Below are 22,094 nucleotides of genomic sequence, written 5' to 3'. Positions count from 1 at the left end.
AGTCATGAATAAACCTTAATAGTTTACTTTCATGGAGCACTTTAAAGTTTGTGTTCTCCTAGAAGAAGAAATGAGATGCATGATATGTTCATCAGAAAGATGCCTGAAACCTTTCCTTGCTCCACGACAGATACTGGAAGGACCTTCTTTCAAGTGACAGGGTCATGGCTTTAAACACGGCCGTGACACTTGGTGTCCAGATGCGTTATAGCCCCAGGGGGAGGAGCCAGCCTCAGGGAGGCTCCGGGCAGGGAGGTTGTGTCTTGGGGATCCCTGCCTCCTTCCAGTGGTGTGGGGCATGGGGCTTACTGGAGGCCAAGCCACTGGGTCCAGCTGCTCCAGCGCTGGCTGTGGGCCTCCTGGGAGCTGCCGATTCCTCCCTGACCTGCCCCAGAGGGTGCGGAGGCACCTCCCAGCAAGGATGGCCGGGGCCTGGCTGCTTCATTCTCAGACAAGGCTCTGGGATTCCAGCCCTTCAGAGGGCACTGCTGCCAGCCCTGGTCCTAGACCAACGCTACCTGTGGGGCCAGGGTCACCTCCCGTGACAGTGGATGGGCAGCTGGCCTTTGCCCAGTGGCCTGGTATGCTGCCCAGAAAGGGGGCTGCCTGTCGCCATGTCCAGGCTGGGGCAAGGCCGCTTCGTGAGCGCCAAGGCCCGGCACCCACGGGTGACTCAGGTTGCTGGTGGCGCCCCTGCTGGGCCAGGTCCGTGGGAGGTGGGCAGGCCCCTGAGCTCAGCCCTGAGCCTGTGCGGCGGGTTCTGGCCCTTTCCAAGAGGTTGCAAAACACTTGAATTTGCCCCAGTTTGGGTGTAGGAGCATCACACACCACAGCTAATTAAATCCCAGAAGGAAAACATGCTTTACTGCATTTCCTACTGAGTCCAACAAGCCACAGGGAGTGCCGTGGGACCTGGGCCCATCCCAACCCGCAGCCGCAGGCCCCCTCCCGGCTCTTGGGGGCGGTCTCAAGAGTGGGCACACATGCCTGGTGGGGGTACGAGCTTCTCTCCACCCTCTGGGGCGGGGCCTGGGACGTGGCACCATGGGCTGGCCTGGGTGCAGCGTCCTGAGGCCTTGAGATGCCTCTGAGACGTCCCCGAGTCCCCGTTCCCCTTCCTTGGGCTGGACTCGGGGCCCTGCTTGTCGTGAGGTTGGTTGACCCTGGGTGTGGTCCATCCAGGCCCAGAAGACCAGGGGGCAGTTTTGGGGTCTGGCCAAGGTCAGCAAACCACCCTGAGTCCCCATCCTCCCTCCCCTGGGCCCCAGGAGTCAGTGCTGCCCCAGAGAGCTGCCCATTGTGCCGGGGCCTAGAGGGAGCTCTGTGGCTGCACCACCCACCCACCGGCTGCTCAGGGCTTGGCTCCCTGCCTCGCTTCAGGCCCCACGGGAGGCCCACCAGGGCCTGGGAAGCTCCAATAATGGTTTTAATTTGTTGAACTTGTGTTTTATCCCATAAATTAGTCACTGTTTTATTTAACAGAATCAAGATATCCACAAACAATAGGCGAGTTCCAACTTGAACATTTTAATAAGACAGAAAAAAGTATATATTTTCATGTCTGTTACAAACATATTTATGTAAATAGCCTGTGGGCTGCATTCCAGGAGGAAAGAAGAAAGGGAGTGCCCGCGCGCCGGGGCTGGGCTGGAGACGCACTTCTGCGGTGGGAAATGACACAGGCCTGGGCGCTGTGGGCTGAGGCCACTCCCCTGCCGTCCCTGGTCCCTGGTGCCTGGCCGGCTGGTGCCAGGCTCAGTGAGGGAGAAGCGTGCTGCGGTAACCGAACCTCTCCAGCCCCCAAGTCTGCCTGTTTCCTCATCGGGCAAGTGGTTGTGACATCCCTGTGGCTGGGGTGTGATGAGCCAGTAAGATTCCTCAGCGTGGAAGAATGTGGCAGATCCCGCACACATCCCCTCCCCAAGGTCCCAGGAAGCTCCGGCCACCTGGAGTCCAGCTCAGGGCAGGGCTGCCAAGGTGATTCTCACGATGTGGTGTCGTGAGAAGCCGGCCATCAGTTGGAAGTGTCAAGACAAACTCTCGGAGCGCCTGGGAGGCCTGTACTCCAGGCTAGGTCTGGTGGACGCTCCGGCCACTGTGCTTCCGAGGGAGCCAACCACGGTGCCACCAGGGCTGGCAGCTCAGGCTCTGGGCTGGTGGTTACGGACCCAGGAATTATCGGCCCCCTCTGGCTCTGCCACCCTGTGCTCCAAGCAGGAGTCGCGCCAGCATCCGGATTGGATCCGGGTACGCGCCGTTCCCAGCCCGGGCAGGTCCCTGCAGGAAGGAGGAAGGAGCCGAGGGAGGAGGCAGGAGGGTGGCCCTGCCAACGCCGGCCCAGCAGCCCAGGAGAGGAGAGGGTTGGCTGGGGTGGGGGTCCTGGGAGGCTGCAGAGCCTTTGTCTGACGACCCAGGCCTTGGTGTCAGATGGCTCTGCCCAAAGGTGGCTCCTGAGCCCCAAGTGGGGGCTTCAAGCAGGGCTGGGGAGGAGGCTACCCTTCTGGCCAGGCCAGGAATGAGCCCCCTACTTCTGTCCCCAGCAGCCCGGGGACAAAACTGGTCTGTTCCCCGCTTTTCCTGCCAGGGTCGAAGGGTGCCCAACTCCTCCCGTCACCCCACTGGTGTAGCTGGGTCATGGCCAGCCGACTGGGGGCGATTTTAAGAATAAAAGATAACTTGATAGATTTTTTTCCAGTTTTTATTGAGTGAAAATGTCAAACCTTGCATCAGTCATGCAAAAAAAAAAAATCAAATAAATAAAACACATATATTAAATTTCTAATAGCACTAAATTCAAGTGGAAAAATATTCAGTTCTTAATAACCAGGTGCCGAGGAGACCAGATTCAAGTAATCAGAGCACACGCTGTTCAGTTCGGGTTTCACGTTCTGTATTTTTTTGTCTCAAAACCTCTCTATATATCTCTATATATCTATATATGTATATACATATAGATATATACACACACATATGTGCATACATATTATTTGATATTTATATATATACACATACATAGTTATAAAACATTAAAAACAGCATTGGTGGATCAAGCATTGTTTCCCCACAGAAAGAAAATAAAACAAAAATTACACGTTAAAATTCAAAATGAGCTAGCAATGGCTTATAGTCCTAGTGTGCAATATGAAGTTTACAAAAGGCTAGACTCCGCACTGTCGGCATCTTCTTCTTTTCTTCTTCTTTTTTTTAAGTTTGATTTTGCTACATTGAAAAAATGTTTGTGTGTGTTTTTTTTTCCTTTACAAAACTCCTTCCACGGACGCCCGGGGCCTGTGACGGGTCACTGTCTGGGCAGATGCTCACAGCAGCACGTGGTGCCCACAGAGTTCAGGAGGCTCTGGTAGGGGCTCTTTTAGAAAATAACTGATTTCCTGTTGAATCAGGTACGCTCCGTGCGACCACTCCTCCCTCCCTCCCTGCTCCCTGTCCAGTTCGGGTGGTCCTGGCTTTCTGGCTGTGGGCAGCCGAGAGGACAAAAGAAAGGAAGAAAAAAGGGAAAAGTAAACCACTGCCCCCCAGTTGAGCCAGGTTCCTCCTGGAGACCTCTGGGGAGGAGGCTTCTGGATGACAGCCTCCCCGCCAGCCTTCCATTCCCTCCTAGGCCTGTTCTCTCCCGGTGGCCCAATCTGACACCAGCTGGTGGCCTGGAGTAGGGAAGGTGGGCAGGTGTGGCCTCGGGCAGCCTGCCCTCGCAGGGGACTCGGTCCCCGGGGACCTCAGAGCCACTGGCCAGGTGTGTGCCTGCCAGGTCAGGCCCTGGCCTGGGCTTCGATGGCCTCATCATCTCCAGGAAGGGGGATGTTTTGCAAAGGGAACCCAATCTGGGTAGACTGCACCAGCAAAGAAGCATCCCAAAGTAATAAAACAAACTGGAAAAAAAAAAAGCCCTATAAAGCCACACGCATCACCAAGAGAGAACTCAAATGTTAAATTAACTACAAACTTGGATCAACAGTAATAGTCCTTTTTTCTTGTCTCTACAAAATTCAAGTTAAGAGTTGGAATCACGCAGCTCCCATCAGTGCTATTGTGAAGACAGACAGCCTCAAAACAGTTAAGGCCTCTACAAAAACCCTGGACCAAATCCCACAGGATAAACGGGACTGAGCCTCCAACCTCAGGCCAGGCCCAGGCGGGTCTGCACTCTCACCACGCCTGCTTTCTTCCTTTTTGTTCTATGTAGAATAATAACCTTTACAGGAAAAATACTGTACAACTTTCTTGTATTTTTTTCCATTTTGAACATTAAAGCCAAAACCAGGCGCATCCTTCCTGTTTGCACCACCAGGGTGGCCAAGACCCCGCCCCGGCCCCCAGCGGGCTACTCTGGGTTTTGGACGCAGCCTCGGTTTCCCTGGGGCGGAGGCTGGGGCCAGGGAGTCACCAAACAGACCCGACCCAGGCCTGGGGGAGCAGCCGGGCCCTGGGGTGGGGCTAAGCTGGAGCTCCGCGGCTGCTACTCCCGTGAGGCTTCCTCCACGGTCCCTGTAGTGTCACCCATGCTGACTGCCTTCTGCCCGTCTCCCCCTGGGCAGGGGGGAGGATCCTAGCTGCATGAGGGAGGCCCCGCCAGCGGCTCCAGGAGCCACCCCGCCCTGGTGGCGCGGGGTGGGGGTCCCGGTGGCCCCCAGCGCCCGTCCCAGTCCTGAGCAATGGTCGCGGGGCCGAATCGGCCGCGGGGAAGGGCGCCGGGGCAGCGGCCGGGAGCTGCGCCCCATTCGCCCGGGACCCCTGCTCCTAGGTTCCCTACCCCGGGACAAGAGCACCTTCTGTTTCCCTGAAGAGACCCGGCCTCCCTAGAGCAGGGCCACCGCCGCCGCCTGTGTCCTCGGCCGCGGAGCACCAGAGGGGTCCCCGCCTCTGTCCTGAGACGGACTCGGGGTCCGGAAGCACCGGCGGGGCGCGGGGCTCTGCTCAGGGGCCGCTTCGCGCGGGGCGGCGCCGCTCCCGAGGCCGAGGCCGAGGCCGCCGCCAGGGCCACCCGCGGGAGCCGCTAGGGCGAGGAGGCGGCAGTGGGCGCGGGGCCGGGGGCGCCCAGGGCCGCCAGCGCCGCCAAGGCCGGGGTCCGCGCGCCCGCGCCCGCCGCCTCCGCCGCCGCCTCGGGCAGCGACTCCTCCGAGTCGGTGCGCAGGTCCTCGTCGTCGTCGTCCTCGTCGTCGTCCTCGTCGTCGTCGTCCTCGTCGTCGTCCTCGTCCTCGTCGTCTTCGGCCTCCTCCTCCGGCAGCTCCAGCTCCTCCTCCTCGTCCTCCTGCGAGGACTCCCCAGCTGCGGCGGCGGCGGCGGCGCCCTCGCGCGGCCCGGGGGCGTCGGCGTCGGGCGGGCCGGGGTCGCCCGCGTCGCCCAGCGCCAGGCCCAGGCCGGCGGCCGCCGACTGCAGGAAGAGCAGCGAGCCCGGCTCGGCGCCCAGCGACAGGGAGCCGTCCAGACTGATGGGAGGCCCGGGCGCGGGGCCCTCTGCCGCGGGCTCGCCGCGCTCCTGCTTCTCGTGCTTGCGCTTGTGCGAGTCCATCTGCGACATGCCCACCACCGTGTGGCGGCAGCCCGGGAAGGTGCAGTGGAAGTGCGAGCACTTGAGCTTGTACTTGCAGTCGGGCACGGCGCAGTCGGCGCTGGAGCTGAACTGGCAGAAGCCCGCGGCGCTGATCACGTCCTGTTTGCCGTGGTGCTTGCGATGCGCCGTGACCTTGGTGCTGTCGGTGCAGCGAAAGCGGCAGCGCAGGCAGTGGAAGTGCGTGCTGGTGCCCGAGAAGGGGCAGTCGGCGAAGTGGCAGCTGAGTGAGGCCTTGAAGCGCTTGAAGTCGTCCAGCACCAGGTTGTCCACGCGGTCGTGGTGCTGCGCGTGCTTGTACATGTGCGTGCGCCCGCAGAACTTGTAGCCGCAGTTCTCGCGCGTGCAGTGGTAGTGGGTGACCTTGAGCGAGAACTGACAAGCTGCGTCCTTGCAGTCCTCGTAAAGGTCGAAGCGCCGGAAGCCCTCCAGCATCATGCCCTCGTCCAGCATCTTCCGGGAGGACGCCGTCTTCCGCCGCTTGCCGAAGGGCGACATGTCCTCGATGATCCAGAAGCGCTTTTTGGCCCCCGAGGCTGTCGGCATGGAGATGGTGTTCCCTGGGGAGGGGCAGGGAGGTCAGTGCAGAAGAGGGACCCACGTGGGCACCATCAACAGGGTTACACCCACATGGGACCCCTGATCTGGCATGGCGCCAGAGGGCGGCATTTAGGGAGCCCTCGGCTTCCCCTGGCTTGGGAGGCCTCTCCTGCCCCGCCCCCTCCCTACCCCGGCACAGCAGGGGTCCTGGGCTTCCCCTCCTCATCCCTGTCTGCAGAAGGGCCACACAGGCCTCTCCCCCGGGGGGTGGCAGCCCAACCAGCTCTGGGGGACGTGGTGGCTGCTTCCTGGCCAGTTTGGGTGGGAAGTGAGGACACGTCCTGGCACTAATTGAAGCTGAAGGGGGAATCTAGGTCGGCAGAGTGCAATTAGCCAAGTTGGACTCGGGCCAAGACGCCAGCTATAGCTGCCTCTAATGAGGGACAGGCCGGCTCCTTTCCCGCCGGCTACCCGGCTTCCCTGGCTGCGCCTGTCTGCACAGGGGGAGCTGCCTACTCACAGTAGGGGTGCCAAGTGCCCCAGGGCTGTGCGGGGCTGCAACTCCCTGACCTAAGGAGCACCTTGTCCTTGGTACCAGAAGGTTCTTTAAGGTCTTGTTGGGGTTTTCTACCCCAAGGGCTGGGAGAGGGCAGCCCTGATGGAGGACCAGGACTCAGGGAGCTCAATGCCTCTGCCCTCTGCTCAGAGCCGTAATTTACCTGGGTCAGGACCAGGGCAGGGGCTCATCCATGGGGAGCGGAGCCCATTTATGTCCAGCTGGCCCAGACTGCTTCCTGGGATTTAGGATGCCCCCCTGCCAAGGCCAGGGTTGTAACCCTTTCTGGGAGGCACCTGTGCCCCTATGGCCATGGGTGAGGGGAAGCCCCAGCTCCTGCCAGAGGCACAGGCAGCTAGTCCTGGCTCCCCACGCCACCCTCCACAAACAAGAGAAGCTCTCTGACCAGCCCCACCAGAGCGTGGGTAGCCTCTGGGCTCCTCCCACACGGCTGACCTGCCTGGCTCCCCCAGAGCCTGCTTAGAAGGCCCAGCAGTCACTCTAGCCACCAAATGTCTGCCCTGCCCATTTCAGGCCAGGCCCCATCGCCCACCCGGAGTAGACAAAAACGGAGAGAGACTAAGGCCTGTGATGGTGTAGGGGCACCCAGGCAGGGGGCAAGGGATGGCCTCAGGCCCAAAACCTGGTGGGTGAGGAGCGGCTTTGGGTCTGAAGTCACAGGGTCTGGTTATGCCAGAGTGGAGCTTCCAACAGCCGGAAGTCCCTGAGGAGGGGGAGGCTCGGCCCTGCCCTGGCCATAACTCCTGGGGCCTGTACTCAGGCAGAACGTGAGGCAAGAATTAGCAGAGGAGTCGGAGCCCGGGTGGTGTCTACACTCAAGGGAGGGGGCGGGCAGATGCCATCCTGGTGGGTATCAGATATGGGGGTGGGATGGGAGGTGCCTCTGCACCTGAGCACTGCCGGGGCCTGAGTCCACAGAGACTTCCCTTACTGCTCAGCTTTGGGCGTGGGCCGGGGCTCAGGCTGGAATCTGGACCCTCTGAACCTGGGCAGGTCCCAGACCCCAGCAGACCTTCCTGAAAGCCTCCTCTATCTCTCCCTAGTGCCAGATCCCAGGGGGACTCCTCAGAGTAGAAGGGACAGGTCCTGCCTTGCCCCAGGCCGAGGAAGGCAGACCCTACAGGGCCTCCGGCAGGATCAGCCATCTCTGGGACTCTGAGCAGTTGTGAACAAGGGAGAATCCCTGGCAGCAATGCTCTGGCCTGCCCAGCACTGAGCTTGAGCCACGAGGAGTTGTCCCTGGGATGGAGACCATGCTCTCTAGTCTCGGGGATGCTTGGCTGTGAGGGGTGCAGAGCGGCCCCATCCTTGGCCTGGCTGGCTGCAGAAAAGGGTCAGGCCCCGGAGCGTGACCTGGAGGGTGGGTTGGGGTGATGGACAGCAGGGAGAAGGCATGTGCGCGTTACCTGCAGCATCCTGAACTAGGGGGACGTCACTTTTTACTGGAGTTGGAGTGGCAGTGACGGGCGGGAAGCTGGGCGGGCTGCAGGTGGGATGGGCCAGGCCCCGGCCGGCTCCGAGAGTGGCACTGAGCAGAGAGTATGAGAGACAGGACGGAGAGAAGAGGCAGGGGAGGGGGGGGAGGGGCGGCCGGAGCGTGGCCGGCGAGAAGGATGGAGTCGCTGGCGGCTGCGGGGCCGCGCGGGCAGCCTCATCACCAGCGGCCGCAGGAGGAGGAAGAGGAGGAGGAGGAGGAGCCGGGCAGCCTGGAGAGGGTGGAGAAAAGCAGAAAAAAAAAAAAAAAAGAAACCAAAACAAAGAACAAACAAACAGAAAGAACCAAAATGAGAAACCCGATGGCAGAAGCAGGTATGGCATGAAAATGTGTGCACGGATGAGCAGAAAGAGGGACACAAGAAGAAGGGGCAGGAGGAGAGAGAGGCGGGGCAGTGCCAGGGGTCACGTGGGCAGGTGTGCCGGGCAGGACCAGTGCTGGGCCCAGGCCGGGTGGGAGGCAGCGGAGGAAGGAGGCTGGGGCTGCACTGCTCCCGCTGTGGCTCAGAGAGGACGGGCCCAGGATCCTCTCCCGGAAACTGACGCAAAAGGCAGTGCCAGGGAGGCGGGAGGATGGCGGGAGGGGCCTCGATGACCCAGTCCCACAGACCAGCTGGCTCTGCTGCATGCCAGCCTGTCCTCCTCAGAGGCCGCGTGCCCCGGACCTTCTGTCCCAAGCTGCACCCAGCGGTGCTGGGCTTTGGGAGTGGGGCCTGGCCCTGCCAGCAGCCCCTGCCTGCCGCTCACCTGCCGCGGTGCTCTCGTTACCCACGGGGGTGCTGGAGCAGCTCCGGTCCATGGTGGATGACTCAGAAGACATCGCGCCTGGGCTGTAGCCAGTGTAGTCCATGCACTCATCTGTCTCAGCATCCATCAGGCCTGGGGGGCCCTGAAAGGACACGGGGGTCCCTGAGGAAGTGGGGCTGTGGGGTATGCTGCCCACAGAGGGCAGGCTGAGGCTCCATGCAGCACAGGCCTGAGAGTGAGCGTGGGACCATGACGCGTTCCTGCCACCCTGGCTGGGCTCTCACCTGGGGGGGGCTCTCACCTGGGAGGGGGGCACGCGGTCAAAGTTCTTCCCCAGCATCCTCCGCATGTGCTTCCGCGCGTGGGAGGTCATCTGGTGCTTGAGGAGGAAGGAGAACTGGCAGCCCTCCCGGATGCAGTGGAAATGGCTGTTCACCTGGTTGTACTTGCAACCTGTGGACATAGCCCCACCTGGCATGAGCCCCCAGCTGACCAGCGCTCATGGCTTCCAGGTCCTGTTGGGCACTGTTCTGGGCATGGGGGCAGTGTGGTCAGTAAGGCAGATGGTATCTGGGGAAAGGGCGCTGAGCCGAGGTGGCAGTCTTAGGAGGAAGGCCAGGAAGTCCAAAGTCCCCTGGCTGTCCAAACCCTGGGCCTCCTCTCCAGCCTGGCACAGAGGCGAGTGACAATGCTGGGCAGGCCCCCATCCCCTGGCTCACACACAGGGAGGTGCACAGCTCCAAGGCAAGGGACCCTCATGGTCCCTGCACACTGGGCCAGCTACCTCCCAGGAAGCCACCTGTCCCCACATCTCTGCTGGGGAGCCCGGGGTGCTGTCTGCCCCTCTGCCCAGGCCCCAGCACCCACGGGGCCTTGCTCTGGGCCGAGAACAAACAGAGCAGGCAGGACTGAAACAGCATCATGGGGCAGGTGAGGGCCTGTCCGCTGCCATGGCGCCCAGGCCGGCCAGGTGTCTTCTGTCATCCCCCAGCTTTGTTTGGCCCCAACTATCGCCAAAAACACCACAAGTTGAGTAAATAATAGCAACTGCAGAATACCCTGACATCTGTAAACTGAGCCCAGGGACAGCACAGGCCGCAAGTGTTGACGCTTATTGGCATGGCTACCAGTCCTCTCCCTGGCCGCGAACTCCTTTTTGAATTCATACTTGAAGGCAAGGTTTGTTTCCTTTTTCTGGCAGTTGACTTTGAGGATGTCACCTTTCACTTTTGGAAGGACCAGACTGCAGCAGCCCCCACCCCTGCTGCCCTGACCACCAGGCCACAATGGGCCTTGCCTGCAGCCCAGGGGCCTCTGCCGGGCGGCCTGGCTCCCGCCTGCCCGTGGGTTCTGGTCTCTTCCTAGGGAGAGTCCTGCCCCATCAGCAGGCTGTGAACAGGGGCCAGGGGGCTCAGCTCCCAGCAGCACAGCTACCTCTCAGGCATCAGTGGCCTCCCTTCCCAAAGCCACAGCACCCCTTCCTGGGTTCCGGGTCACGGGTGCTCCAGCTGAGCCCATGGAGAACTTGACCGTTCCCCATTAGATCTGAGTCGCCACCACTGTCACCACCCCCACCCCTGTGACAGCACCCAGCCTGGCACACAGCTGTCCCTCCATAAATAACTGCAGAATGGATGAATGGAAGAACAAACTGTAGCTCACTGCGGACAAAAACCTCATCATGAAAGCCATGGAAAGAGATCCCAGAGCAAAGAACATTGAACTCCTAAAACTTCCCTGCTCGCCTTCTTGATGAGAAAAGGAAAACAGAACCACGCCCAGGCCCTGGATGCTCACGATGAGGTCCCAGGGCGGCTGTCTGGGGGTGGAGGGGCGGTGCCCTGCGTGAGTCACCCCCACCCTTCTTGCTGGGCTTTGTGGGTTTGGACTGTTTCACAAGCTTGACAGTGCCTAGCCTGTGATATCTGGGACACCTTTAACAAAACGTGGAGCCTGCGGTGGGGAACAGGACGCGGGTACCAGGAGAGGTGGCCACGGGGGCCACGGTCTTGACGCCTGCTGCAAGTCCCTGCCCGCAGCCCCAGCCCTCGGTACCTAGCCTGCCACACTCCTCGCGCTTGGTGAAGTATTTGAAGCCATTGGCTGCCCGCCGCTCCGCCTTCTCATGCTTCTTGATGTGCCAGGGGAGCTTGGTGGTGATGTTGGTCACAAAATAGCAGCCACTGCGGAGGCAGTGGTAGTGCCCACGCATTCGGAACTCGCAGTGCTGCACGGAGACACGGGAGGGTCAGGACAGGCGGGTGACTTTCATGAGCTCCTGCCTGCCCCGGGCCTGAGGCTGTGGTGGGCCCTTGGCACATGTGTTCTTCTCTGCTCAGAAGCTGATGATCATAGAAACACCTTTCACATGTTAAAAAGCAGCGCAGGGCCGGGCGCGGTGGCTCACGCCTATAATCCCAGCACTTTGGGAGGCCGAGGTGGGCGGATCACGAGATCAGGAGATCAAGACCATCCTGGCTAACGAGGTGAAACCCCATCTCTACTAAAAATACAAAAAATTAGCCAGGCGTGGTGGCAGGCGCCTGTAGTCCCAGCTACTTGGGAGGCTGAGGCAGGAGAATTGCGTGAACCCGGGAGGCAGAGCTTGCAGTGAGCCGAGATCGTGCCACTGCACTCCAGCCTGGGTGACAGAGCGAGACTGTCTCAAAAAAAAGGCAGTGTCTGCCCTTAGTCACTGCACTAAAGCATCCTAGCCTGGTAACCTTGCAAGCCATCTGCAATCCCATACCTACAGCAGACATTGCGAATCTATTTTAACACTCTTCCCTGTATGTCTAGACCTGGGCAGACATCACTGCTCTATACTAGCACTTCTGGGCCCAGTTTCCCCCTCAGGCAGCCCCTCCTGGTCTTGGGAGTCAGGCCTTTAAGGTGAATCTGATCTGACTTTCCTGTGTGGGCATGGACAATGGGCCTGTTCGAAAATTCTAGGGCTTTGGAGAAAGGGGGCATAAAGCTAGTTCCAGGATAGGCAAGAATGATGTCAAGGGCACAGTGGCTGCCCAGCATTGAGTCACCACTTGGGGGTTAGACCTCACCAACTAGCACCAATCTGGACCCCTGCCCAGGGGTCTCCAGGGGCCTAGGGGCAGATGGTGCTCTTTCCAGAGTCCGGGAGGCCCATTTAAGCAAGGTGTGAGAAATGGAGCCTCTGCCAGGAGGTGACTGTCCTGTGCCCTGAGCTAGCCCTGCACCTCCCTGCCCCCTACTCTGCCCCTGCGCCGTACCGCCATGCTGACCTGGTTGGGACAGAGACACTGCAGAGAGTAGTATGCAAACTGGTCTCGCACGTTCACCAGGTTGTTGTTGGGGTTGATGTGGTCCAGGCAGTGGGATTCGGCCTTGCCAGACGTTTTGCAGACGTACTTGCAGTTCCCAAAGAGACAGTGGAAGTGGAACTTGTTGGCGTACTTGCAGTCCGTGGCGAGGCAAGGATCGCTGGAAGGAAACCACAGCCCAGAAGGTCATTGCGATTCTCAAGCCCTCCCTGCTGGTGTCCTGACTTCACTTGTGTTGGAGTTCACTCCCCCACGACCAGCGGTACCACCAAGAGGGATAGCCTGGGCTGCCGTCCTGCTCAACAGGATGACTCAGCTGGAGACTACAGATCCCAGCATGCATTCCTGCCTCCTTTTAGGAGCTCTGCATGGTGCACAGGGATTGCAATATGCAGGGTGCCCAGAGCATTGCATGCTGGGACAAGTAGTTTCCATGGCCACACCTCAGGATTATAGATAAGGATGGCTGTAATAACTTCTTGGATCGGAAAATAAGGATGGTGCTGCCAGCCCTGGCGGGGTGCCGTGAGGCCCTGGCTGGCGTGGCATGGGCGCCACCGTGGATGTGGCTGACTGACAGACTGCAGATGGGTGCTCGGCCCCACCAGGAAGCGCTGCTGCCACAGGCCCTTAGCAAGCAGGAGCGCGTGCCTGGTGTCAGCTCCTGGGGGCTCACAGCTGCTGGGCTCCCCAGGATCAACTCGGGGCCCATGGTGCCCACCCACTCAGACCTCACTTGCCGGCAGAGTGGGAGAGCTGCTGGGGCAGAGCGGGTGTGCTGGCCTGCCCTGGGCTGCCTCCAGGAGGCAGAGGGGTGCAGGAGGACACTGGTCCCAGCCTTCCACTCTGGTTGGCAACACGGTAGTCCCCTCCCAGGGGACCCACGGTGGGCACTCTGACCAGGCCAGGGAAACCTGAGCTGCTACTCTGGGGAGGAGGAGGGGGAGGGGAGGCTGGTGGGGGGGACGGAGAACAGTGCTGGGCCCCTTCCATGCTGTGGGACCAGCCCCAGGTGCTCAGAGAGGGAGGACAGCTGCCACTCAGGCGATATAAATAATCCAATTTATTACTTTTATTGAGAACAGGAAGCCGCACACATGACAATACAAAGTCACCGTTCTCCCTGCAAGGAGCCACCACCATCCAGTGAGGAGGGTCCCTTCCACCCAAGAGCTCAGACCACTGTGCAGGCCAGTGACAGCCTGGAGGGGCCTGGCCCCCACCCGTGACTTCACGTGCCCTGCAGAGATTCAGCCATGGGTGTGAGCCACAGAGGAGGCCAATACGGAGGCTCGGAGGGAGACGCAGCCCTCCTTGTCAGGCTGGGAGTTGTCCTCTGAGGACCACCACGCCCAGTCCACCCCACCTGGCCCTGGCAGGATCACCACATGCCCTGCAGGAGCAGTGGCCACTGCTGCCACCATCGGCCCACGCTGGCTGGCCTGCTCTGGGACAGGCAGTGAGGTAGGAGCAGCAGCATCTTTGGCTAGAAGGACATCACCCGATGGCCATGCCCCAGAGAGGCTGGGGACAGCAGCACCATCCGCAGTGAGGAACAGGGCCTCCTAGCGCCCTTGCTAGCACCTACTCCCGAGACGCGAGGGGAACGCGGGACTCCCGGCTCATCGAGGGACTCACTTCTCCTGGAACTGGAGGAATCCGGGTTTGACCTGGGGCTTGGCGTTCTCTAGAGAAGTCGTTGCCAAGGGCGAGGCGGGCAGGTGAGGCACTGACGCTGGGATCTGAGGCATCTGGGGTATGGTGGAAGCCAGCTGCTTCCAGGCGAGCAGGGTGGGGGTGGAGGGCACGGAGGCCGGGCTGGGAGCGGGCCCCTCCAGAGAGGACACCGTGGCCGTGGTGACAGGAGGGACCGGAGGGGACGAGGGGGCCATGGGAGGTTTGGTCTCGGCAGCCGAGGCCGGGAAGGCAGCCTCTGTGTTTCCTTTTGCTGCTCCTCCCTCTGTCCGGAAGTGGAAGCTGCGAGAGGTAGAAGAGGGGGTCTCATGGGGGGCAGTGAAGACACGTGTGGAGGGGCACGCATGTGACCCCATCACAGGCCTAGACCCCGGTGTCCGTCCCTACTCGTCCCCATCACTCAGCTCCAGAAGTCCCCTGTGACCCCACCAGGACAGAAGGACTGGAGGGCAAACTGCAGCGTCCCCTGGTTCCGAACTTGGTCTCCTGGCTTGGGCCTAACCATGCCTTCCTACTTGTGCCCTTCCTCGGTCCCCAGCTCCTCCATATGTGTGACAGCAGGCCCTGCTCCAGGAAGCCTCTTCCTTCCAGAACCTGCTCAGAGGTCTTAAAGGTAGGATTCTCAGTATTCATAGCAGGCTTCCCCGCGGGCTACGGCCGAGGGTGCCTACGCGGTCGGAAAAGCCTTGGGAGCACTGCAGATCTGTTTTAAACGATTGCAAGTTCTGAGTTCCCTTATAAGTGGGTGGCTAGGCTCGAAGCCTTTTAACTCAATGGGATTTACAAATTCATTTCATTATGTTTAGGTCAAAGGTAACCTAGAGATGTAATATTGTGGCTTGGAAAGGCCTTCAGCTAGGGTTCCTGCTCCAGGTCACAGCCGAGTCTCTCCAGCTGGGCTCTGTGCCCCTCTGGCCTGCTCTGCAGGAAGCACGTGCTGGGACTGATGGCTGCCCTGGGGACGTGGGTGCAGCAGCAGCTGTTGCTCAGGGTCCCAGGAAGGGCCTGGACAGGGGCTCAGAGCCCCCGGCTGAGGGCTGCATGTGTGAAGGAGGATGGGAAGCCCACCCTTGCTGGGGCAGCATCTCTGAGAAGCCGGCTCAGCTTCTGTGGTCCAGCGGGAACTGCTGTACCAGCCTGAGCCCCACCCACCCCAGAGCCAGGCTGGGATCAGTGGGGCTCTGCGGAAATGGCCCCCAGCACCCTACTCACTTTGCGTGCTTGATGGCCCCGTCCAAGGTGCTGAAGAGTGCGCCGCATTCCTCCACCACGCAGTGGAAGTGGGCCTTGTGGAGGAAGTCACACTGGCCGTCACAGAAGTCCTTTGTACCAAACCTAGCCAGAGGAGCTGGCGTTAGAGGAGAGCCTGGGGCTCCAGGGCGGGTGCTGGGGGAGGATGGGTGGACGCGGCCAGCAGCCCCTCACCTGCGCAGGTACACCTTCCAGGGCTCTGCCAACTTCTCCTGAACCAGCGCCTTCACGGCCTTGCCTAGGAAGGGCGAGGGCTCCGCAGCGGGGCTCCCCTCCGCTTCCGCCTTGATGTTCAGCAGGCTGCCCAGGCCAGGGTTGCCCTGAGACATCTGTGAGGGACAGAGGCCGACCATGGGGCTGGGGTAGCTTAGAACACAGACACGGCAGCCTGGGGAGCAACAGCCGAAGCTCTGGGCTGCTGGGACCCACCCAGCCCTCAGAGCCAGCAGAGAATGCGGCCCGCCTACTTGGCTCTGGCTGTGGCTGGGCCCTCTCTGAACAGAGAGCCTGCTGTGCTGCCCCGACCCCAGGAGCTGTGAGGCCTCCTCAGGGCTCCTCCACATGAGCCCGTGCCGCGGGATCCATCACTCAAGCTGAGGCCGCGACTCAGGGTGCACGCTGCAGCCCATCTTTCCCCAGACTTCGCGGCTCCCTGGTTATTTTCCTGCCAGAAGGTTTTCAAAAGAAGCGCAGAAGGAGGAGGGATGGGGGAACCCCTACGAATTCCTTGAGAACAAGAGGAGGCCCACAAAGGAGAGAGAGGGAGGGAGGGAGGGAGGGAGGCTCACGGGTGAGACCCAGACAGGCTTGCTGCGGCGGCCGGGAGGGGGTCATTGCGAGGGTCCAAGGGAAGGGAGGGGGTCGTGGGGGCGGAGGCCAAAGGAAGGGGAGGGGGAAGGAGAGCAAGAGGGCAAGTGGCCAAGGAGTGGACGCCACGGACCAGTGAGGCTCCTTCCCCACCGAGTGCCCGGCTGGGGCCCTGCCGTGAGAGGTCCGGCCCAGGCCCAGCCCCTCCTCAGGGCAGTCACTTGTGTACAGTAACCGAATTAATCTTGCTGTAGTCAAATGTATCATGTGAAGGGGAAAAATATATTTGAGATGATGTATAATTTACAAAGACCCTGCATTATTTAAAATAAATATTCCGGAGCGACCTCTCCGGAAGGCGTCCGAGACCATTACTCAGCCGGAAAAGTGGAAATTGATGTTTTGCTCCCGCTTTACTCCCCCTCCCCCATCCCCTTTTAAACAAACAAAAAATATATATAAAATAAATAAATAAAATGAATAACGAGGCACGAACGAAGTTGAAGGGCTCTGGAAAAGCTTTTGGAACCCTCCATCTGAAGGGAAAAAAAGGTGTCAGAGGCTGGAATATATTTCTTCAGCCAGTTCATTAAATTAATTTGTAAGCAGTGGCTCTGAAATTATATCCGATGAAAAATGGCCTCAAAATTTAAATGGTACAAACTCATCTTATTAGAGGCAAAACATTAAAAAACAAACACATCCCCCCACCCCCCAGCACAGCTTTAATTTCTCTGGGTGGGGGAACGGGAGGCGTGTGATGGATGGCTCTTACCTTATTCATAAGCGAGGATAAAAGAGATGAATTTGCCGGGACTGCGTGGCCATTTGATTCATTGCTAGAACACACAAACCAAGGGACTTGAGCTCAGACGGCCGGGGCCTGGGCCTGGGCCCTGGGGCTCACCTTCCCTGCCCAACCCTGGGGCTCCAGCCGAGCCCGCTGCAACTGCCTGGGCGGGACCACCCCGGGGCTCCAGCTCGAAGGTGCGGTTCCCGGGGCTGGCTCCCACGGGGGGCCTCGCCTCACCTGGGCTCCTTCACAGTCAGGTCTAGACTGCGGTCCTGGGAGGCTTCGTGGGGGCCTGGGGCCCCGGTGCTCTCACCGGGTTCCGGCTTCACTTGGGCCGGGGGGAACCTGGCTGGGGTGACCTGCTGCCCGCTTCCTGCAGGGGAGGGGAGGGAAGATGCGTCAGAGGGGCTGAAGGCCTGGCCCGGGCACAGACAGCCATGCCCCCTGGAGGGAGGGCAGTGGGCTGGGTGGGCCCCGGCTACTGGTCAGCGCTTCTCCCGCTGACGTGATCGCTCGCGACGCTCGCTCCTGTGTGGCAATTCTTCAAGTGATAATTATTGCAAAATTATGTCAAAGTTGTCCTGGCTCAGGGCCTCCTGGAGGAGAAGGGCGGGAGGCTGGGGAGGGGGCTGGGGCCCTTCATTTTCTCCACCAACTGTCACAGTCGATTTGTGGGGCTGCCGCTTAGGCTTTTATTAAAGACTCTGTTAATGCTGAGGGAAAGTGGCAGATCTGGACTGGGAGGGCCCCTCTGTGGTCCCCAGCCCGCGGTTGCCGGGGTGACGGCCCCCGCACGGAGCATGCCCGGGAAGGGCCTCTGCTGTGTCAGGGCGATGGGGCCGATGGCCAATCAGAGCGGCCACACCGTGTGACCTCGCAGTCAAGCTATCCGGGGCAGGGACACGAGGCCAGGCTGGGCTGAGCTGGGTCCGGAAGGGAGCTGGGCGGGTGAGGCCGCAGGAGGCCAGCAGAGCAGGGGTAAAAGAAGTTGCTGACAGGGCCATCCAGCGAGCCTTCCCCTACAATCCCCCAGTGATGGAAATATGAATTTGCCCCAAGGTGCTGTAGCTGACAGAGAGCTGCTTCAGAAACAGCAAGCGGCATTTTATTAAAAAATAAAACGGCCCCCTCCCCTGTGCTTGATCTTTCTTTTGGGAGAAGGAGACTTTTCTAATGAAAACAAAGTACTTGACAGTCTGGCCACCGAGCCCAGGTGGCCCTGGAGTGGGCCCTGCCCCATCCATCAGGCACCTGGCTGGAAGGGCGTGGCCAGCGAGGCCCCGCCCATGCCTGGACCAGGAGGCGGTCCCTCCGCGCGGCCGCCGGGCATGAGCGTCCTATTGGGCCTGTGAGAGTTTTCAGATCTTGGGACTTCACATTCCAGCAGCTCTCCAAAGTCACCTGCCCAAGGTCCCAGGAAAACATGGCCTAGCTCCCCTGCCAAGCACTGGCAGCCTCTGCAAGGTGTGGGCAGAGCCCCAGACTGGGCCACAGGGACCCTCAGTCTTGGCTGGTTCTGAGAGGGTTTCGAATGGGAACAGGGCACCTAGGCCCAGGAGCCCCACTCCTGCGGGCAGCGCCTTGGTTCACCACTTCCTAGCCATGTGCCCGGGACAGACCATCCCTGACCGTCTGCTGGCTCCACGGCGTGGGGCTCTGTCTGGCGTCCCGCCTGCTGTGTCCCCAGCACCCGGCTTGGAGCCTGGCTCTCAGCAAGCATCAGTGGTTGTTGAATGAATAAGTGAAATGAGCCACATCCCAGATGTGAACTGAACTCTCCTCAAGGATTCAACAAATAGGAACTACCCAGAGCAGGGAAACTGGGAGAGGAGTGAGGTAAACAGAAACACCCTCACCCCAATCCAGAGAAAAATGGAGGGAAAATTTTTTAAAATGGATATTTATGAAATTATAGGAAGGCAGGAAAGAGAACTGCGCCCCTCAGTGAACCAGCGTGAAGAAGGAAGATGCAACTCCTGGGCTCTGGCCCTTTTCTGTCTGACGTGGCAGTCCCTGGCCAAGTGTGGTTGTTTAAAGTGACAATCCCGCTTCCCAATCACAGACCCAGCTTCAAGCACCAACAGTCACACGTGGCCAGTGGCTGCCAAGTCAAACACTGCAGAATAGAAGGCTTCCAAGGCCTGGAAAGTCCTACTGGGATGGCACTCATGGAGGAGGGAGCCTGGGAAGGGCGTCCCTGGGCCTGGAGGTGTCCAGGTGTGAGGTGCAGCCCCACTACCGCTGGGCTGGACGCAGGCCCCGCTCCAGGTCAGCTGGAGGAAACGCTCGGCACGCCAGGGGCCCTGGGCCTGCTCTTATCAGGGTGGACTTGGGATGTGGGAGGGTGAGCAGACAGGGAGGGGGACCTGCAGTGGCCCCAGGGATGCAGGGCAGCCGAGGAGGCAGGGACCATCGCCCCCAGCTCACAGATGGGGAAACAGAAGCATGGCCCCCCTACTGTGGGGAGCCAGAACCAGGGGCCCCACATAGAAACCAACAGGATGGGGGCAAAGACCAGGCAAAGAGGGGGTGCTGGCAAGCAGGGGCCACACGGACACTTCTTCCAAACACCCTCCGACTCTGCTCTGCAGCCTGATGCCAGGTGGTCACCCCAGTCCAGAAGGTGCCTGCTTTCTGGGCAGGACCCAGCCTGCTCACCTGGGTCAAAGGTGGCAGAGGGCTTGAGGGCAGCTGCAGCCAGCCTGGCCATCATGGGCGAGATGAGGCCCTTGCTTGCAGAGATCCTCTCCATGATGGAGGCGGGCGGCGCCGGGACAGAGGCGGCAGCCGCGGGGGCTGAGTCTCCAGCTCCCGAGGCGACCAGCGTGGGTGTGTCAGGGGTGGCTGAGGCTGCTGACCCAGACGACACGGCACCCAGGAGGCTGGGGGTGCCCACAGGCAGGGAGGTGCTCCCACGGCCAGCTAGTATGGGGAAGTAGGGCGTGGGGGTGGGCAGGCCCGAGGTGGAGAGGGCCAGGGCCAGGGGGATCGAACCGGGCAGGCCCTGGGGCAGCAGCCCCGAGATCTTGCTGTTGGGAGGTTTGGTGGCGCCGGGCCCAGCCTCGGTGGCGGCAGTGGCAGCAGCCAGGGACGCAGAGGACTGCTGGCTGGTGGGGGAGGCGCTCAGGCTGGAGTTCTTGCTGCTCAGGGCGGAGAAGTCAACAAGGTCGTCGTTGCTGGACTCCTCGTGCTCCGTGTCCTTGGTGCCCAGCAGTGAGGGCGGCAGCCCCAGCGCGCCCGAGGAGCGGATGTGCCGGCGCTCATGCTTGCGCTTGTGAGAGGTCATCTGGCTGGTGGAGGTGAAGGTGAAGCCGCAGCCGGCGCGGATGCAGTGGAAGTGGTTGGTAGCCTTGCTGTACACGCAGCCCTCGTACTTGCACTCCTCGTACTTGTAGAACTTCTTGAAGCCGTCCTTGGCGTAGGCATCGTCCTTGATGTGGTAGCTCTTGTGCTTCTCGATGTCACACTTGTTCTTGAAAGTGAATGTGCAGCCGGGGCGCCTGGATGGGACATTGGGAGCCTGTCATGAGACCCAGAGGAGGCCCCACCCTGCTGCCACCATGGCCCTGGGAGGGACAGTCCCCCGGGTGGAAAACCCAGGCTGGACACCGAGGCAGGGGCCTGAACTGTCCCATGAGCCTGGATCCTTGCCTTCCCTCCCTGCTTCTGCCCACGAAGGCCCCCGCCAGGCTCCCGCTTACCTGCAGTGGAAGTGCGTGGTCTTCTGTCCGTAGAACTGGCAGTCGGCTGTGCCACAGTCTTCGGTGGCTCGGAAGCGCTGGAAGCCATCGTTAATGAGCTGGGTATTCTTCTTGTGGAAGTTCTCATGGGTCATCACGTCAGACGTGCTTGTGTACACCTTGTTACAGCCCACCTGCACAGGACGGGATGGTGGTCAGGCGAACGGAGGCTAGGCACTCCTGGGCCGAGGTCGACACCACTGTGTGTGGCTGGGGCCACTGACTTCCCTGCTCAGGGAAGCTTTGGCACCTCTGACTTCAAACTGGAGGCCTTGGGATGTCGATGTAGGAAGCAGAGTAGAAAGCCTCCAATAGCCCCTCAGGCCTCCACAGAGGGACCAAGTGCTGCTGGAGCCTGGCTCCGTCTGTGCTGAGGGTCAGGGCATCTCCGGAGACCCAGGGCACTTTTTGGCCCAGGGGAGGGAGCTGCATCCTGCAGGAGTTGGATTTTGAGTTCCAATCCATGGCCCTACCTCTAAAACCCTCAGTGGGTGGACAGGGGCTGGACCCTGGAGGTCACCTTTAGCCCAGGGATTTGCTTAGTGGACAGTCCCTGGGCATGGGGCCCTCCCACCCCACCCCAGCAGGGCCAGGAAGGCAACGTTGCCATATTGAGTAAAAACCCGTGGAATCCGAACACTCTCGTAGGCTGGGCCGTGCCAGTGTCTGCACCATCTCAGAGCCCAGAGGGTGGCCCCCCTCTCCTCGTGGCCCAGGTTGTTCACAGAGGCCATAACAACTCCTGACAAATACTGGGGGAGGCATAGGGCTGCTATTTGCAACCCAAAGTCGCTCCCCCTGGCCCTGACACCTTGAAAAAGCCCAGACTCTGCGTGGCATTAAAACAAAGAATTAAACAAAAACCTCCTCAGGAATCATTTGCAATGCTGCTCTTGGTGTTAAAGCCTGAAAAATGTCCATCTGTATAAACAGCTCACTGAATTTCATCCACACCAAGTATGGCCATGGGGAAGGCCCCACCCTGGCCCACCAGACGCTGCCCAAGCCTGAACCCCCAGGACCCTCCTGGCTCGCTGGCCATCCCTGTGCTGGGCCAGGGGAAAGAGAGGCTCCTGATCAACTGGGGTCCCTGCCCATGGGGCAGCCCTGCCTCTGGGAGTGGGGGGCTCAGAGCCAGGAGGGCCTGGGCCAGTCCTGCAGCTGCCCAGTGGGCCCGGGTGCGGGAGGCACCTGCATGCAGTGATAGTGGGTGCTCTTCCCATTGAGGTGGCAGCCGTGGTAGTAGACGCTGCAGTCGTCCAGCGGGCTGAAGCGCATGAAGCCGTGCTGCAGGGAGTTGTCACGCTTCTTGTGCATGTTGTAGTGGCGGATCACGTCCTGCTTACTCGTGAACCTCTGCCAGGAGACAGCGCCACGTGGGCAGGAGCCTGAGCTCCCCCTCCGCCCTTCCTCCCATATGCCAAGAGCACCTGGGCCAGGTGCTGGCCTCAGGTCTCCCTAGAAAGAACCCTGCTTGGGGTCAAGGCAGCCCAGATTGTCCAAGGCCAGTGGCAGGCACACCAGTCCTTGGAGGGAACCATCCCAAAGGTTCTAGGACCACAGATTCTTCCCCGATGCTCCCCTA

General features: G+C 60.5%; 1 protein-coding gene across 6 annotated transcripts in view; it reads right to left on the bottom strand.

The window, feature by feature from the left end:
* Window positions 1-3,961: 3,961 nt before the first annotated feature.
* The window catches only part of CASZ1 (castor zinc finger 1), a 159,666-nt gene continuing 141,533 nt past the window's right edge, over window positions 3,962-22,094 (bottom strand). For 4 of the 6 annotated variants that reach the window (XM_055384224.2, XM_063702933.1, XM_055384217.2 and 1 more), the window contains 14 exons: window positions 21,701-21,865; window positions 20,471-20,643; window positions 19,428-20,269; window positions 17,007-17,142; window positions 16,752-16,815; window positions 15,344-15,498; window positions 15,131-15,253; window positions 13,862-14,200; window positions 12,185-12,383; window positions 10,980-11,151; window positions 9,226-9,377; window positions 8,925-9,066; window positions 8,090-8,389; window positions 3,962-6,126 (listed from right to left, as the gene is read on the bottom strand). In XM_055384224.2, the coding sequence (XP_055240199.2) occupies window positions 5,012-6,126; window positions 8,090-8,389; window positions 8,925-9,066; window positions 9,226-9,377; window positions 10,980-11,151; window positions 12,185-12,383; window positions 13,862-14,200; window positions 15,131-15,253; window positions 15,344-15,498; window positions 16,752-16,815; window positions 17,007-17,142; window positions 19,428-20,269; window positions 20,471-20,643; window positions 21,701-21,865 (4,077 nt within the window). In that variant the 3' untranslated portion in view covers window positions 3,962-5,011. The remainder of the gene's footprint in view (window positions 6,127-8,089; window positions 8,390-8,924; window positions 9,067-9,225; window positions 9,378-10,979; window positions 11,152-12,184; window positions 12,384-13,861; window positions 14,201-15,130; window positions 15,254-15,343; window positions 15,499-16,751; window positions 16,816-17,006; window positions 17,143-19,427; window positions 20,270-20,470; window positions 20,644-21,700; window positions 21,866-22,094) is intronic. The other 2 variants (XM_055384237.2, XM_055384235.2) reach the window with 2 other exon arrangements.

Source organism: Gorilla gorilla, chromosome 1, assembly GCF_029281585.2.
Source record: "Gorilla gorilla gorilla isolate KB3781 chromosome 1, NHGRI_mGorGor1-v2.1_pri, whole genome shotgun sequence".
Lineage (NCBI taxonomy): Eukaryota > Metazoa > Chordata > Mammalia > Primates > Hominidae > Gorilla > Gorilla gorilla.
Note: the sequence above shows the minus strand (reverse complement) of the source record. Positions and strands in the feature narration are given on the sequence as shown.